This window comes from Castor canadensis, chromosome 15 (genome assembly GCF_047511655.1).
Source record: "Castor canadensis chromosome 15, mCasCan1.hap1v2, whole genome shotgun sequence".
NCBI classification, from domain to species: domain Eukaryota; kingdom Metazoa; phylum Chordata; class Mammalia; order Rodentia; family Castoridae; genus Castor; species Castor canadensis.
Window position 1 is genome coordinate 37,601,192 of NC_133400.1, and position 19,040 is coordinate 37,620,231.

At 39.6% G+C, this 19,040-nt stretch overlaps 1 protein-coding gene across 1 annotated transcript; it reads left to right on the forward strand.

Annotated features, from left to right (window-relative positions):
* Positions 1-485: 485 nt before the first annotated feature.
* Dnaja2 (DnaJ heat shock protein family (Hsp40) member A2) lies at positions 486-16,459 on the forward strand. Its single transcript, XM_020179760.2, has 9 exons — positions 486-687; positions 2,153-2,212; positions 2,526-2,749; positions 6,465-6,545; positions 6,782-6,915; positions 7,726-7,922; positions 13,323-13,467; positions 13,599-13,726; positions 14,739-16,459. Exons 1-9 carry the CDS (start codon positions 610-612, stop codon positions 14,928-14,930), a joined length of 1,239 nt encoding a protein of 412 aa, XP_020035349.1. The 5' UTR covers positions 486-609; the 3' UTR covers positions 14,931-16,459.
* The last annotated feature ends 2,581 nt before the right edge of the window (positions 16,460-19,040 follow it).

Here is a 19,040-nt window from a genome sequence, read left to right on the forward strand (position 1 = left end):
TTAAACAGGAAACAAACTGGTAAAAATGTACTGGCTATAGTCGAGGGGTGTAACACACCACATCGGGGAATGTTTGAGAATTCCCGTAATATAAGAACACACACACTCACACACCCCACGTGCTGCTTTTCATCCTAAGCCCCACGGGAACCAGACCCAGAGGGCAGGCGGCGCCTCGGCTTCTGCGAGCTTGGAGCCTCCTGCGGGAGCCCGACTCGAGGATAACCAAGGGTAGGGCGCCGGCCTCTTCACTCCGTCCACGCTCAAGGCGGTGCTAAACGCGCGACCCCGCTAAGTCCTGAAGAACGCGGGCCGAGTTCTTCCTCGTTTCCTCAGTGGGACCCGCCCTGGGGCTTAGAACCTAAGGAGAAGTGACCTCACCTGCTACTCTCCACCACCCAGAACCCAACCGCCGTCCCAGAACGCCCGGGGGAGGGCTCTCCGCGGCGGCGTCACGGCACGCCGTGCGCCGGGTCAAAGTTCAGCCCCGCCCCCGCTTCCCCCTCGCTGTCTCCCTCGGCCTGCGCCGCTGCCGACACCGCTTGTGGCCCCTGCTCTGCTCCGTCAGCTCCGCCGCTTTCCTCCCTGAGCGCTGCTCGGCAGGCCGCCATGGCGAACGTGGCCGACACGAAGCTGTACGATATCCTGGGCGTCCCTCCCGGCGCAAGCGAGAACGAGCTGAAGAAGGTATCCGGAGCTGGCAGGCTGGGCAGGGTGTGTGGGTCGCGGGGCCTGCGCGGCCGGGTCGGCCAGGCCGCGCTACGGGGCGGCCCGCGAGCCAATGCCGGCCACAGTGAGCCCGGTCTGGGGGGTGGCGGCGTTGGCGGGACCGGCCGCTTGGTGGGCCGCGCACTCCGGCCTCGGCTGACCTTGGGCCTTTTGGCCCGCCCGCAGATGCAGCAAATAAAACCCACTTCTGCGCAAACACGATGAAAACCCTTCCTTCCTCCCTCACCCGACAAGCGCCCGAGGTCGGGCGCTCCCGGGAGGCGGCAGCCGGTCCGGCCCTCCTCGCGCCGAGGTCACCACCCCGGAAAAACAGGTTGGACCGTGGTTCCCGGACCTCCCGGTCCCGGAGAGAGGCTGTCCGCGCCGTGGACTCAGGCGCCGGCTCCGGGGCGCCGCGGGAGGGTTGAGGCTGCTCCCGCCAGCTGCCTCCGGACGGCAGGGTCTGTTTCCTGGGAGCCGTGGTCGCCGGCCCCCGGAACTCCTCCCTCTTCCTCCCTCTCCATAGAGCCAGAGGAAGCGTGGGTCTGTGTTTGCATGCATTGTTCTGCGGGCAGGTGATCTAATTCCTGTGCTGGCTTCAGGAATACGCCGTGGGTCCCAGCCAAACACCTTAGCCGGCTAAAAATAAACGGTTTCATTGTCGTCCGAGCAGTGCTACAGAATCTTCCATCGCAGGATTTCAAAGCACTTGAGGCATTTAATTAAGCCCCTCGGGTCTTCCCGGCCCTAGGGGTATGCGACCCGGATTTCTAAGATGAGAAAAATGAGAACGCTCCTAAGTAGTGGGACCGGTAGAGTCGGGAGTAAAATGGACTTCCTGTTACCTTACCGGAAATGCTAGTCGGTGTTATATAATTCATGAGTCTGTGTGAATGAAGACTTAAATGCTGTATGTTCAAACCTCCTAATTGAAAGTGTGTGCAATCTCAATACCTAACATCGAGGTCACTGTATACCACCCCTGTTATTCCACAGAATGCAGGTAAAACACGTCACCACACCACCTAGGATTGTCCTGATACTACAGATAGAGGAAAATCAGAAGCCATCGTGGGCAGAGATTCTGCCCTTAGTTTATAGTAATGCTTGGGTGTCTGTAAAGCTAAACAAATCTTGAGTTCATTAGGTTACTGGTGTCTTCCTGGTCTCGTTACTGGCCAAGGACAATAGTAAAGAGTAGAATAATGTGTCAGTATTTTGTCTTTGTGTCATTGTTGTTTGTTTTTACTTCGTTATATTTTCAACTATTATAAGAGCTACTTTGTTAAAAGTACATGAGAAAGTAAATAGCAAGATGGAAAATGTCAAGCAATCCTGATATTTTTGGAAGGTTATGTATGACTTTAGAACATTCTCAGAAAAGTGGATATTACTGTAAACCTTTGATGTATATATAACCCTTCCTTTAAATTTTTTTTTAAAGGCGTACAGAAAGTTAGCCAAGGAATACCATCCTGATAAGAATCCAAATGCTGGAGACAAAGTAAGTTATTTGAAACTTTTTGTATTCCTGAGATTTTGGTTTTAAACTTATATTACCCCTCCTTGAAAACAGGAAAATTATAGGGAAAAATCTACCTAACGCCCACAGAGCCATACTTTTATGTTAAGAATATTTCAGTTTTGTAATGGGAATCTGAGTACTCTGAGCAGTAATGCGTGGTAAATAGAACCAGAATTAAACCAAACGTAACTTGCATCTTTTATTGGAATTAAGTGATATCCGGGTTCTGTAGTTTTTCTCTATTCTAATATTTGAAAATCCAATTGTCATAACTTGTACTTTTTCTTTATAGTTTAAAGAAATAAGTTTTGCATATGAAGTATTATCAAATCCAGAGAAGCGGGAGTTATATGACAGATATGGAGAACAAGGTCTTCGGGAAGGTAGTGGTGGAAGTGGTGGCATGGATGATATTTTCTCTCACATTTTTGGTGGAGGATTGTTCGGCTTCATGGGCAATCAGAGTAGAAGTCGAAATGGCAGAAGAAGAGGAGAAGACATGATGCATCCACTGAAGTAAATACCGTGTTTTCTTTTTTTAAAAAAATTATTTTTTCCAATATAATACTCAGAAGAACATTATTTAATATTCTGTCTTTCATCAGGAAATAAGAGTCTTGTTTTACTGTGTTCATTAGGTATCTATAAGTGAATTTGGTAATTGGATGTTTGTATTTTGCTTCAAATCTTAAAGAATGGTGATGTTTATGGAGTAGGAAGATGGTTTTTTTCATGTGCTGCTGAGGCTACTTGTTATTATGTAAGATTTCAAGTGTAAAGATTATTTTCTTTCCAGGTGCCAGTGGTTCACACCTGTGATTCTAGCTATTCAGGAGGCAGAGTTCAGGAGGATCATGATTCAGAGCCAGCCCTGGAGAAGACCCTATCTCAAAAAAGGACTGGTGGGAGTGGCTCACAGTGGAGGCTCTGAGTTCAAACCCAGTACCACCAAAAAAAAAAAAAAAAAAAAAACCCACAACTTGTTTTCTTTGAAGTACTTAACTACTTCCAAGTTACTTTTTATTTCAAAACTTATAAAGTAACTGCCTAGTTTTTTTTACATGTTAAGGCCACTCATTACTTGATCCTCAGTGCAAACTTTCCTAAAATGGTTTTCATAGAGCTTACTGGTTCCAGCCTGTCATTAACCTGCCAGCATATGAATGATGTTGACCTTGATCTTAGACTGGGAATCTGCAAACCCTCTGCAACCTGAAAATAGCAATTTCACTTTGCAAAAGTTGTGAGGTCTTTTACCCTGTTAATTTTTTAATGAACTATACAGTTTTACTAGCAAATGCCAGAAACTGAAGTTCAAGTGTTTGTTTAAAATATTTCAGGGCTGAGGATGTGGCTCAGTGGTAGAGCACTTGCCTAGCATGTACAAGGCCTTGGGTTTAATCCCCAGCATCACAAAAAAAAAAAGTTTCTTTAAAAAAATTTTTTCTATTCAGTGTAGCATTTGAGCCAATTGGGGGGGGGGGATTTATGTGTAATCGATTACCTTAGGTCTCATTCTTGTATTTGTGTGTATTTTAGAAGACTTTATTTTCAGAAATCATTTGGATGCCATTCCAAGAGTAATATTTGAGCAATGTTGTGTTTGTTCTTTCATATTTTTCTTTGATACAGAAATGGTCTAAAAAGTAAACAGACCCACCCAAACACCAAAAAAAAGGGTAAATAGACTTAAGATTGCTTAATGTACTCTGGTTCTATGTGGGTTTTTTTTTCATGTTGTTGTTTTGTGGTACTGGGGCTTGAACTTAGAGCCTACAACTTGAGCCACTCCACCAGCCCTTTTTTGTGATGGGGTTTTCAAGACAGGGTCTCGAACTGTTTGCAAGGGACTGGCTTTGAACATCGATCCTTCTGATCTCTGCCTCCTGAATAGTTAGGATTACACACATGAGCCACCAGAGCCCAGCTGTGGTTTTTTGTTTGTTTTTAATTTATACTGCGTGTTAAATGTGTTTCTTCTGCTATTTTATTCTAGCATTATTTAAATTGTACAAACATTTCCTTTTGGGTGGCTTTATAGTACTCCATTTCATGATGTCTTTAATTTACCTTTTATATAGGGTCTTGGCTGTGTGTGTGTGTAAGTGTGTAAGTGTGTAAATAGTGTTGCGGTCTGTCTTTACAGCTTTGTTTCTATTTGGCAGAGATTCCCAGGCAAGCAGCAGTGTTTTGAGGCTGATAGAAAAAGCTAAATTTCCTGGTAGAGGGATTGTGTCAAATGAGGTCCCACTGGAGAGTGCCAGTTTTTTCAGACCATTACTCATAGTTTTCCTTCACTGGCCATATTTGTTTAAATTTTTTGGCTTGTAGAATAGTAGTTTTGCATACTATATGTAATTTGACATATGGGGGGGGAAAGACCTACATGGTCTTTTTGTTACGAGATTCTCACCAGGAGTATAAAAAGATGCATCAAAGTGATTTTTGTCTAAGGTTCGGATGGAGATACATCATTATTTGCAGGTGTTGTTGGTAATGTTTTGTCCATAAGTGTATTAGTTTTATACGAATTACAATATGTAAAGGTTTTAGCTTAAAAATAAGAATTTTGAGAAAAATTTGAATACTACAAAATTGTATAGGTGCCTTGTAAAATAACTATTTCTTGGCTGGTAGAGTGGCTCAAGGGGTAGAGCACCTGCCTAGCAAACATGAGGCCCTGTGTTCAAACCCCAGTGCTATCAAAAAAAATTAAGTAAAATAACTATTTCTTTGTTCTTTTAACTCCCATGATTTCATTCATGTATTGTTTTTGTTTTTTTCTTTTGGTACTAGGAATCAAACCCAGGGCCTATTATGCATGTTAAGCAAACACTTAAAACACTGAGCTACATTCCCAGTCCAACTCCCATGGTTTTAAAATTAAGCCTTCACTATTAAAAAGAGGTTTAGGTAGAGACTAGGGATATAACACAGTGGTACATAGGGCGTAGCATGCATGTGACTCTGGGTTCATCCTCAGCTGTGCAAAAATAAAGGAGATTTAAAAACGAGTAAAATTACTAAATGCACTGTTGGTAATACTTGGAGTTTTTTTGGGTGGGGGTATGGTCCTAGGGTTTGAACTGAGGGTTTCATGCTTGCTTGCTTAAGCAGGCTCTCTGATGCTTGAGCCATACCCCCAGTCTTTTTGTTTTTATTTTATTTTTGAAATAGGGTCTCCTTAACTTTACCTATGATTAGTCTTGAACTCATGATCCTCCTCCTGCCTCCCAAGTAGCTGGGAGTAGCTAGAATTATAGGCATGCACCACCACAAGTTGGTTTGTTGGATTTTGGTTGGTTTGTTTTCTTTTTGACACTGGTTTGGAAATTGGTTCTGTAATTAAAATATGCTATTATGAATAAAAGTGAGTTGAGTTTTATCAGTTACATGTTTTTATCTAGCACTTGATTGAGGTTTGATTGACATACAAAAAGCTGTACACATTTAGTGTATACAACTTGAGTTTGGATAATAGGCTTTTTATTCAGTATTTGGTCGCAGGTTCCTTTGTATATTGGTTATAATTTGGTGGACTCTGTAGAAACTAAAACTTGGAGGGTCTCTGTTGAAAACATGTTTTACATGTTCTTTCCTTCCTTCTGTCACAGTGTAGATGTGGTCACCCTTTTCTTGTTTTGGAGACATGCAATCTAAGTGCCTTCCTTAAGATATAATGTAACTTTGTAGCCTTTCTAATTGTTCAAGGAGAGAGCACAGCCTTGTAGTCTAGCTCCAACTCTGGAGGCAAATGCTTATGTGACTTTGATCTTTCACTGCCTCAATTTTATCATGTCAAATGGGGATAATTGTGATTAGGATTAGGTTTCAGTTAAGTGAAGGGTTTGTTTCCAAGGTCAAAAAAAGATGATGCTATGTAGTCATCAACTGTATCAAAAATTGTGCCACATAGGCTGGTGTAGTGGCTCAAATGGTAGCATGCCTGCCTAGCAAGCACAAGTACCACCAAAAAAAAAAATCTATGCCACAGCAAATTGTTACCAGGTGCTATACATTCTGTCTTTGACCGTCATTTATGTTGTCCTTAGTCATAAAATTGTACTGCAAGTTTGAGCCACGGATGTGAAACTTCAGACAGTTGATTTAATGTGGACTCTTGAATTACTTGTTTTAAAGAGTTACAGTGGTATTTGCTGTATCCACTATTTATACTTTGTATTTAAGAAGTTTGGGAAAATTTGGTTGAACCTGATCCTTTCCTCTCCAGAGTATCTTTAGAAGATCTATACAATGGCAAGACAACCAAACTACAACTTAGCAAGAATGTACTCTGTAGTGCATGCAGTGGGTAAGTATGTGTTCTGGCTTATACAGTATATTTTTGTCTGCCCCTTGGTGTGCACTATTCCAGTTAAAAATTGTGACTTAAAACTTGCTACCCTATAGAACATTTTCTGAAAGCTCTAAAAGTCAGTTTAAATGTTAGTTATGTGGGGATTGAAAATGGAAAGTACAGTTCCATTTGTTGTGGCTTATTAGAATGATCTGTGGGCAAAATGTAATTTGTATTTTTGCTTGCTTTAGCCAAGGTGGAAAGTCTGGAGCTGTTCAGAAGTGTAGTGCTTGTCGGGGTCGAGGTGTACGCATCATGATCAGACAGCTGGCTCCAGGAATGGTACAACAGATGCAGTCTGTGTGCTCTGACTGTAATGGAGAAGGTATGTTAGTTTTGAGGGTTTTTTTTTGTTTTGTGTTTTGGGTTTTTTTGTGGGGGAGGGTGGGGAGGCTGGTGATGGTGGAGATTGAGCCCAGCCTGGCTCATGCTCAGCGTGCGCTGATCTACACTTCCATCCCTGGGTTAGGTTAGTCTTTAATTCCAAAAAAGATGAGCAGGCTGATTATTTATCCCTTTGTATTTTAAAAGACTGTATTTGCTAAGTAATGAGATGTTTAGCTATTCCTAAGTGGAGGATTTTTTTTAAGTGAAGGATTTTACTATAAACTTCGTTAGCTTTTGTTGATAGAGGATTAAAGGTGTTCACAGAAGTAACTATTTCAAGCTTTGTAAGCCAAGTAGTTTCTGTCAGAACTACTCACCTCTGTATAGCTACACAGAGTATATTACAAATGGGCATTGCTGTGCTCTAATAAGATTTTATTTATAAAAATAAGTATCTTTCCCAATTTGGCCTGTGGGATACCTCTTCTAGAACAGTACTGTTCGATAGGTTTGTTTTGGTGGTGCTGGGCCTCACACGTGCTAGACAAACACTTTACCACTGAGCTACAGCTCTAGCTCTGGTGGAATTTCTTTCTGTGGTGATAGAAATATTTTGTATCTGCAATGCCCTATTGTGTGACCACTAGTTATCTGTGCACCCCTCCCCCCAAAATACTTGAGTTTGAACTCAGGGCCTCATACTTGATAGGCAGACATTCTACCACTTGAGCCACTCCACCGGCCCTTTTTTTGGGTACTATGTAATACAGTACTATATAGGCCTACATATAATGAGCTCTCTTTGCAGGAGAGGTAATTAATGAGAAGGACCGCTGTAAAAAATGTGAAGGGAAGAAGGTGATTAAAGAAGTCAAGATTCTTGAAGTTCATGTAGACAAAGGCATGAAACATGGACAGAGAATTACATTCACTGGGGAAGCAGACCAAGCCCCAGGAGTGGAACCAGGAGATATTGTTCTTTTGCTACAGGAGAAAGAACATGAGGTAATTTCCTTTTTATTATTAAGTTATTATTATTTTGCATTTGGTTTTATTCAGAATTTGGTCTTGCTTGTGAGAAATTGATCTATTTGGATATGCTAGAATAGCACTGAACATAGATGAAGTTGTTAAGGGAGCCTGACTGAATTAAGGTTCAGTTCAGTTGCTGATCACGACTTACACACAAGAACTAACTTGTGTAAGACCAACATGACAGGCGCAATCAGAAGCACTGTAGGAATTAGCTTTAGCCTTGCCTTGGCTATAGACTAGTACTTTACCCATAAATAATCCTATAATCTCTGCACCTTGGTTTCCTTTGTGAAAATAAGGACCTTGAGTCACATGTTCTCAGGCAGTTTATTCCACTGTGGACCTCCTTTGATGAATGATAACTAGACAGGGATAAGTCCTCAGTACTGCACTGTTGATTTTTTTTTTTATTGTATTACTGGGTAGCCGGGTGAGTTTTCCTTGAAAAGATTCTGGGATTTTAAAAGGTATTGATTTAAAAGTTTCTGATTGAATATGTATCATATCTGTTTCTTATGTGCAAGACAAAATGAACTTGGCAGCAGTGTGGTCTAGTGTATGCTGTTTTTATTATACACTGCATATGTTTACTTACACTTTTTTTTGTTTCTTTTTCTGAGACAGGGTTTCACTATGCATCACTGGCCTCAATTAATTCTCCCGACTGCTGGGATTATAGCCATGAACCACTATGTCTGGCTCACCTATCATTTTTAATGTCTTACTGTAGGCCTTTATTCCTAAAGAGTATATCTGGAGCTATTTATATATAAAACACCCCTTTAGTAATAACCCAGGTCCCTGTGTGTGAAAGCATTTGACAGGGTTCTGGCCTTGTCCTGATCATATTTATTCAAGAGTTCCTCTGAAAATTTGCATTTACTTTTTGTTTGTGGTACTAGAGACTGACTGAACTCAGGGCCTCAAGTGCTCTACCACTTGAGCCAGCCTCCAGTTCTTTAGTTTTTTTATTGCTGCCTCCCAAGTAGTTGGGGTTTCACTGTGCTTAAAATGTTGTTAATGTTCTCTTCTCTTCCCTCCCCTCCTTTTTTGATGGTATGGGTATCAAACTTTAGGCTGCTTGCTAGGCAGGTGCTCTATCACTTGAGCCATTTGTCCAGTCGTGGTGGTCATTTCTTCAAATAACTTTAATTTTAAAATTAAAAAAAGAAAATTTTAACCACTTTAAGAATCCAGTTGAGTCGGGCACTGGTGGCACATGCCTGTAATCCTAGCTACTCAGGAGGCAGAGATCAGGATTGCAGTTCCAAGCCAGCTGGGGCAAATAGCTTGAGAGATGGCAAATAGTCCAAGTGATCCTATCTTGAAAAAGCCCATCACAAAAGAAATAAAAGAGGCTGGTGGAGTGGCTCAAGGTGTAGGCCCTGAGTTCAAGCCCCAGTACCACCACTCCCCACCCCCCAAAAAAAAGAATTCACTAGAAACAACAAGGGCAATACTGAGAAGCAGAGTGTGGAAATTTGGTTATATTCCCTCACAAGGTTGTGACTTGCTTCCCTGGACTATCCGGGATATACTAGTCAGATGTCATGTTGCAGCAAAACTATAAGGTTACTATGCATTTTGTTTTTTTCTGGATTATTGCCAGATCTACAGATGGCAAGTCTCATAGATGGCTGGAAAATAGAATAGTTCCTAGAATTCTTATAGATTGAGTTATTTCTAGGGTCTTAATAGGTTGAATTTGTCACTCCTATAAGATTCTGTTTGGTAGCATTTTAGCTACTCCCTCGTTTATTCAGTCTTGCTTTTTTTGCACAATACCATACAAGGTGTGAGAGGCAGAAAGCTAGAAAGATAGCCAAGTAATTGAGATGTTTATAGTCACCTTTGGTGAAGATAATGGCACAGACATCACTAGGGTAATTTTTATTGGTAGAATCATTGGAGCAATTTGAGGTTAGTTACCAAATGTCCAGCAGTGCAGCAGCTTAAGGATACATGAGGAAGTTAAGAAGGACACTTATTTGGAGGAGAGGAGAAGATATTTTTTCAGTTTAGGAAATGTCAAACTAATGGTGAAACTTTTTTTACCCTTAAGTTTTAGTCTTTAATATTGTTAAATAATTAAATTGGGATTTGAAGGCAAGGGACTTAAGTTCTTAACTTCCATTTGCTACCTTTGGCCTATGTGAGCTTTGCTTACCAAAGATATTGCCCCCTCAGGAGGATCATTATAAAATCACATGAAGTTATGAATAAGCTGCTTTCATGAAAGTTTGAGGTGTTTAGGAAGTAAATCACTTCTTAGAATGATGTTAGATGTTAGATGTTAGCCATGGAAATTGCATAGAAATGCCAACAGACAGCATGTATAGCCTAGGGTAGAAAGTAGATAGGAAGGTTAGAAAGGAAGTTTCTCTAGTTTCTTCTGATTTCATCATGGCCAGTAATTTAAGCTGAAGATGAGATTTAGGCATCTTAGTTAACTTATATTGCTGAAAATGTTCTGAGTCTTCTGAAGAAAACTAGAATAGTTTGAACTAGAACATAGAGCTATCTGTGTGTGTTCAAGAAAAACCTTATACTTTGTTTTTGGCTCCCCCAACACTTATGCTAAAGTTATTCAGGCTTTACTGAGACTAGGATGGATGCTGTGACTAAGACAGTATAAATATTCTGGTTGTTAAAAAAAAAATTCAGTTTGGAGAAGACTATGCCATATGTATTCACTTGTACTACGTGTGTGTGTGTGTGTGTGTGTGTGTCTGTTTATCTCAGTAGTTTGGGTCTCATAATGCATTTGTATAGAACAGAACCACAGTATCTGATGATGTTAGGCCTTCTGTAATCTGTATTTTTACTTTTCAGAAGTTATTATGAGTTTTAAATGTTTTATTATGTGGTACTTGGTAGTTTCTCATTAATCTTCATTTTCAAAAATTCTCTGACAATAGGGGAAAAAATTGGGCATTTTTGCTTGTTTATGTCTTAAACTTTTAACATCAACTCGTCAAGTCCTCCTCTATCCTCACCAAACAGGAAAAACCCTGATATTTTTTATTGAAATCACTTTAAATTGAACTCTCCTATGCTACAATAGGGATCCCTTTCTTGTCCTTATATCTAATACAGCTTTAGCTAAAGACTATATGGCAAAAGGTCATTCTTGGAATATTTTTGGTATTTTCCAGTATATTAACATTTTAACAGCATTGAAAAGTTACTCTTGAAAGAAGCTTTACTGATCCCACTGTGAGGAATACTTGAGTAAGTGAGCATTGATAATATACATTCATTGATTCTCAAACTTCAGCATGACATTAGAATCCTCTAGAGAGCTTGTTAAAAACTTTAGTTTTATGGCTAGAGGTGGCTGGCACAAGTGGTGGAACACCTCCCTGGCAAGTGCAAAGCTGTGAGTTCAAACCTCAGTACCACCAAAAAACAAACAAACAAAAAAAACAGGGCTTAGGGGTGAGGCTAAAGTGGTAGGGTGCTTGCCTAGAAAGTACAAGGTCCTTGGTTCAAACCCAAACAAACAAAGCAAACAGAAAAAATTCAAAACTATAGTTTGCTGGTTAACAACGCCTCCATTGTTTCTGGCAGTTAAGTATAGAATGGGACCTGAGAACGTGTATTCCTAACACATTTCCTAGTGCTATTGAGGCTGTTAGTACAGACCACACTCAAGAGAATCACTGCTTAAGATGATAAGTTTATGTCATGATAAGTTTAGAATAATTTCAGAAAAGAGCTTTTCTTTCAGATTTTCTTTAATGAACCAGCCAAGATTCTTTTTGGTTTTGGTTTTTGGCAGTATGGGTTTGTTTGTTTGTCCCCCCGCTTTATCAAATTTTTTTGTGTATTACTAGAGTTTGAACTCAGGGCAGGCACTCTACCATTTGAGCTACACCTCCAGTCCATTTTGCCCTGGTTATTTTTTTGAGAGATGGGGGTTTCAAGAACTGTTTGCTCAGGCTCACCTTGAACCTCAGTCCCCAGATCTCAGCCTCCCTAAGTAGCTACGATTACAGGTGTGAGCCACCTGCACTAGTACTAGAGTTTGAACTCAGAGCTTCCTGCTTGCTAAGCAGGTGCTCTACCATCTGAGCCTAGAATAGGAGAAGTGGGAGATAACTGGCCTGTCAACTTCTCAATCCTTAAGGGTTAAAGAGAGAGTAAAAGAAATAAAGGCAAGAGATAGGAATATATATAGATTTTCCACTAATTTGTTTGCCACCTCTTTTTACTATGTGGTTCCAGTTGTCGCCATGGCAATTGTTAACTCATAAGCACTGGGGGGATGTTGTCGTTTAGCATGCAGTGGGATAATGAGGTTAGAGGTCTGTCTGCCTGTCTGGCATCCATCTACAGATTTACCTAGTCTATCTGATTAGGGACTTTTGGCTTTTAGGCCTCCTGTCCTCAGAGATGAGAAGAGGTGAGATAGAATTCAGCTAGGTCACTTAGGCAGGACTCAGGTAACAGAGATACTTGTATTGAGAAAAGTGTAAGTGACCTTCCTCTGTAGTTAATTTTGTTTGAAAAGTTAAGTATAGATATTTGTGTGGGACTGAAGGTGTGTCTCAAGTGGGAAAGCACTTGTCTAGCAAGCACAAAGCCCTGAGTTCAAACCCCAGTGCCTCCAAAAAAGAAAATGTTTGTATAGATGTTTGCTTATTCTTCAAAGTAAAAAGTACAAGTTGAGTATGTGAAATTGGATTTATTTTTTCTATTGAAAGCTCAGAACCATTCTTTGTGCTTATCCTTTGCATTACCTAATTCCCTGGCTTATAGTATGAGATTAAATAAACCAGCTTTTAGCATTTGCTATTTAGTTTACATTCATCTAAGTAAGTTTTGAACTTTAAGTGAGGTAGAACTTGTTTGTATATGTGTGAAGCATAGATTGAAGCCTTTGCTTTCACTGGCTGAGCCTTACTGACTATTTTGACATTGATCTTAGACCTTCTCCTTCCTTTGTAAGAATTATGTCAGGGGAATACTTTCTATGTACCTTTCTGCCCAGGGATAGAATTAGAAAGTAGACCATAATTTAAAGTAAACCTACTGCTGGCTTTTGGAGTCTCAGCTCTGTTCTTAGGCCAGTGTTTTCAAAATGCCAGGGCCTTCCTAATAGAAGTTTGTAATGTACTACTTGGGAATAGCTAACTTTCCTAATATAAATCTAGGAAATTAGGAAAAGTAGCAGTTTGGTTTTTGCAGTTAATGTAGAATTAAGGTTTGTTTTTGTGGTACTGGAGGTTGAACTCGGGGCCTTGCAGGTGCTCTACCATTTGAGCCATTCTATCAGCCTGAGGTTTTGAAATTGATTGAAGGAATATACAACAAGGTATGGCTCCATGATTTTTTTAACATGTGCTTCCTGGTGTGCTTTGTTTATAGGTGTTCCAGAGAGATGGGAATGATTTGCACATGACATATAAGATAGGACTTGTTGAAGCTTTATGTGGCTTTCAGTTCACATTCAAGCACCTTGACGGGCGTCAAATTGTGGTAAAATACCCCCCTGGCAAAGTAATCGAACCAGGTAAATACTGATTTTATTTGATCCAGGTTTCCATGTACTGACAATTTGTAATTTTTTATATTCTTCTCAAATATTATTGAACACCTTTCTTGGGTTAATCTTACACCATTTCCTCTTTACTTAAATAATAGGCTGTGTTCGTGTAGTTAGAGGTGAAGGAATGCCTCAGTATCGTAATCCCTTTGAAAAAGGTGATCTTTACATAAAGTTTGATGTGCAGTTTCCTGAAAACAACTGGATCAACCCAGACAAACTTTCTGTAAGTGTTCTTTGAATTTAAGCAATGTTAACTTTTTGTTTTTGAGTCAGGGTTTCACTGAGTAACCCAGGTTGGCCTTCAGCTTAGCCTTCCAAGTGCTAAACAACTTGAACTTCCTTAATCATGTTACTTTGTCACCTTCAGTTTGGTTTTGGTACTAAGATTAGATCACAAAATTTAAAATTTAAATTCTTTTTGTTTGGTTGGAATTTTTGAGACAGGGTCTTGAATGCAACCTTTCTGCCTATACCTCCCAAGTGCTGGGATTACAGGCATGGGCCACCGTGAGCAAAATTTTACTTTGGGTGGGGGGAGGGGGAGTTATTTTTTGTTTGGTGGGACTGGGGTTTGAACTCAGGGTTTCACACTTGCAAAGCAGGTGCTCTGCTGTTCGAGCCATATCTCCAGTTCATTTTGCTCTGGTTATTTTGGAGAATGGGGTATTACTATTTGCCTGGGCTGACCTCAAACTGTGATCCTCCTGATTGCAGCCTCCTAAGTAGGTAGGATTACAATCTTGAGACACTGGCACCTGGCCTAAGTTATACTTTAATATTTGCATGATCGACAGGTTTTCCTGGTTGGTAGGAAAATGAGGGTTGCTGACATAAATGTTTATGGGGCTAAGCAAAGGAATTGTGAAAGAAGTAAAGCAGGCTGAGAATGTGGTGGTGGGAGTCCTAAAGAGTAGATCCTTTGTGAAGAGGGCAACCTACCCCTAGCCCAATACTCTGCGTCAGAGATGCAGGAAGGCATGTCTGCTGTGAAATTTTCCACTGTTTAAATGTTGGCAATTAATTCCATTTCTTTTGTTTTTAATTAATAAATGGATTGCACAAAATACATCTGCAGATTTGGCCTGTGGGTCATCAGTTTGTGGTCATTAAATTGCAAAGACCAGATCAGTCACTTTCCTGTTTTAACTCTCAAAGAAGCATATGCTTGAACTACATCAAAAGGGAAGTTGATGAAAATATTACAGCTAATCCCAGTTTTGTCTGATTTAATGAAGGAATTAGAAGATCTTCTGCCATCCAGACCAGAAGTTCCTAATGTAATTGGAGAAACAGAGGAGGTAGAGCTTCAAGAATTTGATAACACTCGAGGCTCAGGAGGTGGTCAGCGGCGGGAAGCCTATAATGATAGTTCTGATGAAGAAAGCAGCAGCCATCATGGACCTGGAGTCCAGTGTGCCCATCAGTAAACTGCAGACAAATTGCACAGGTGGATTTTCTTTCCACATTTGCCTGATTTGTTGTCAGCGATCCAGCTGTTGGAGTGTCAGATCAATTCAGATGAACTGATGGACATCTGTTGGTCTAAGTGTAACTTTTAAAATTGGTATAGTATCTACAGAGTGTATAATTTAAAACTAACCACAAAGCTTTACATCTTCATTTTGACTGTTCTGTAGCAGAATAAAGCACTTGAAAGGAAACAAGACTCCCTTTCACCCATGGGTTTTTAAGTTTCAGTCCTAGTATCTGTGCTTGATTTTTATCAGTTTTGTGTAGATTTTATGTTTCATGTTTTAAATTCAGATCCCACATTGTAAAGTTTGTACAATTTGTCCTGAACCTTTGTGTTTGGCTGCACCTGTATAAGCTGCTACAAATAGAATAAAGAATTTCATAGCCTGTGTCTATCATTTAGATGCATGGAAAAATGGGCTTTGCACATGATGGGTTTGGAGCTGACTGGGAACAATGGAAAAAATTACATTAGCAGTGGTTGTAAAGTTTTTTGTTTTTGGTTTTTTTTTTAAACCATCTTGTGAAAGGTTTCTGAAACTTGATAATAAAAAGCAGTTGGTGTAAATTAGTCTGTGTCACATTTCTAGAAGGAAGAACATTTTAAATTGTAAAATGTATCCTTAAGCAAGAATGTATCTTTAGTCCTGTTTTTAAACAGCCCTTAAAAACCCACTGACTTGAAGCTTATTCCTCAGCTCCTACCCATTTTGTAGTTCTAAAAAACAAAGGTTGGTTGGAATAGGTTTTACAGTTGATGTGTGGTAGAGTCAGGGACATCTGTTGTATAACACCTAAGTTAATTAGTTGGGCTAGCCTAGGCCTTTGCATCTTTCACCCCTCTTTTTTAAAATAAGGTAACAGCAAAAACAGTAATAGAACCATGTTTGCATAGAACCTATTAAAATGCTGTTTTAACATTAAATGTTAAGTTAAAGAATGCTCTGTCTCCATTCAGTTGAATATTTAAAATTGGAAGCATTGATTATTTGATTTTCTATAGTGTTTCATAGAATAGCATAACTCTTAGGTTGGCATTGGAAAAAAAATCAGATAAAACTACTATGAAAGGATGTATTCCTTATCTTTCCATCTTCCAATTACTACCTTATCACTCATGGAGTAGATGTTTTTAGAACATGATTACTTGAGGGAAGAGACACCAGATTTATCTTTTACAGGCGTAAAGGGACAAATGGGGAAAACAGAAACTAAGTTTTAAAATGTATTATGCCATCTAGGTCTGTTAACTTAAATGGAGAAAGATCTCCTGACATTAATCAAGGCCTGTGAGGTTTAAATTAACTGCCCTGTGCATTCTACCTCCATTGTACAAAAAATACTTTGCAACAAAGCCTGGGCAAGATTCAACATTATAGTAGTTTTATATTCAAGGTTACTTCTCCCACAACACTTCAAGCATAAGCAATGCAGTGGCAATATAAACTTTGTAGCCTTTCCAATAAAGGTTTATAAAACCGTTGTTCAATGAAGTCTTTCTTTCAGTTCTACCCAGTTTTTTTGACATTAGCAAAGAAAACTTTGGAAAAGGGAGTCTGTTAAACCTATTACTTGACTCAGTCTACTTGTTCTACTTTGAACTAAAAAATACACATAGTATCACCACAGAATTTTCTGTAACAGCTTTAATAATTTAACAAAATTTAACTTTTTAAAAAAGTATACATTTCTGTGGCTTTTCATATATTCGATTTGTGAAACCAGTCACCACTAATTCCAGAACATTTCCATCACTCCAAAAAAATCCTGAATCCGTTAGTCATTCTCTCCCCAAGCCTTTGTGCAGTCACCAAACACTACTTCTATTTCTAAATGCTTACTATTTTGGGCATTTTATATAAGTGAATCACATACCCTTTTGTGAGTAGTTTTTTGAGTTTTATCCTTGTCTTTTATCAGTATTTCATTATTACCAAATACTCCACTGTGTTCATTTGTCATTTCGACATTTGTTTTTCATTCAAGGGGCTATTAGGAACAATGCTGCTATGGACACTGATGTGCAAGTTTTTGACAAATGTTTTCAATCTAGTTAAATACATTACATGATATACATTAAGCATAGGATTGGGTCATGCTATAGCCATTGAACCTATTGCAGAGCTGCCAGACTTGCAATTCTTAGCTGTATCATTTTACAATCCCACCAGCAATGGTGGCAGGTTCCAATTTTTCCATATCATTGCCAGCACTTTTTGACTTAGCCACCTTAGTGGGTCAGAAGAGGTTTTGATTTGTACTTTCTGATGACTAGTGAGTTTTAAGCACATTTCTGTGCTTAAATAAACATTTGTATATCTTTGAAGGAAGTTTTTGACCTAATGCTCTTTCTGTTGCATATATTTAGTCATACCTGTATAGAATCCTCCTGCCTGTCACATCCTGTAGCCTGAGATAGTTCTGACTCAAGTATTTTTGTAGAAAGTCCCTCTTCAAAATCTATCTGATGTACTCATGGATTCATGTAAAAGTTGTTTCTAACAGTAGTAGTTAAGTGAATGAATCAGTGTTATTTTAGTAAAACACTGCTTACACATAGTGCTGCATATAATGAACTTTGTAAATGTGCACACCTGAAAGTCTCTAACAGCACTTCTTGTACAAATGAGTCAGTTTGGTGTTATTTCAGTGTTCCAGAGAATCTTGGCCATCCATTGGCTTGCTTAGTTCCAGTATACAGCTGTTCTTGACTTATAATGGGGTTACATCTTAACAAACCCATCGGAAATGATTTAACTACCTAACCCACCTTACACAAGGTCAGAACACAAGATCATCTAACACATCTTGTGATAAGTTTTGAATATCTCATGTGATTTATTGAATACATTTATCCACAAAATGCTGGCCACTCAATGCTCGGTAGTGTGTCAACTGTTCACCCTCATGATCATTGCTGGCAGGAAGCTGTGGCTTACTGCTATGGGCCAGTATCATGAAGGTTTCATGTGACAGCTAGCCCAGGAAAAGGTCCAAATTCAAAACTAGTTTGCACTGAATGCACTTCACTTTTGCACCATTGTAAAGTCTCCCTAGGTTGGGCAGTTTTAAGTTGGGGACCATCTGAATGTCAGAATTATCCCATACCTACTTGGGCAGCAGATTTTTCAACCAGGGTACAGTGAGTGTTATGTAAAAAAGCTGCATGTTTTCTCTCATATGTGGAAGATAGATCCAAACATAAACATACACACAAAATAAGCATGATTATATACAAACTCAAATATAGAACATGTTTGTAATAGTGGAACTACTCTATGGAACTAAGGGAAAGTGGGAAAGGAAAAGAAAATGATAGAGCATCAGCAATATTGCATACTATAAGATGTGATGGTAGAGGATATAAAGGATATGTATTGAAAGCTGTTGAAAATGGGGTGGGAGGTAAAGGGGTAAGGAGAGTAATGGAAGGGGTTGAATAGACCAAAGTAAAGCACATCCACAGTGGGCATACACTGAGACACCCCTTTGAACATCATCTTAAATATTAATAATGAAAACCAGAACTGTAAAATAGATACAGTGTGTGTGTGGGGGGGGTATTAGTGGGAGAAGGGAGGGTGAAGGAAGGAGATTAAGGTGATGGTATATATCAGATGGACTTCGTATACCTATATGAAACAGAACTAAGAAACCTCTTGCAATTGCTTTATGTAGGATGGGGAGTGGGTTGAGGGGGAGAGACGATGGGGGCAATGTAAATAGTGTACAATATAAGTCTAATCGGAATTGTCACTATGAATCCCCCCACATAATGAATATATCCTAATAAAAATTTTATTTAAAAAAATTACTTCAGATGGGTGCTGGTGGCTCACACTTGTAATCCTAGCTACTAGGGAGGCTGAGATTGGGAGGATCATGTTTCAAGGCAGCCTGGACAAATAGTTTGCAAGACTCCAAAATAACCAGAGCAAAATGGACTGAATGTGTGTCTCAAGAGGTAGAGCACCTGCTTTGCAAGTGTGAAGACTTGAGTTCAAACTCTAGTCCTACAAAAAATAAAAATAAATAAAAATTACTTTGGCCTCTAGAGAACTAGT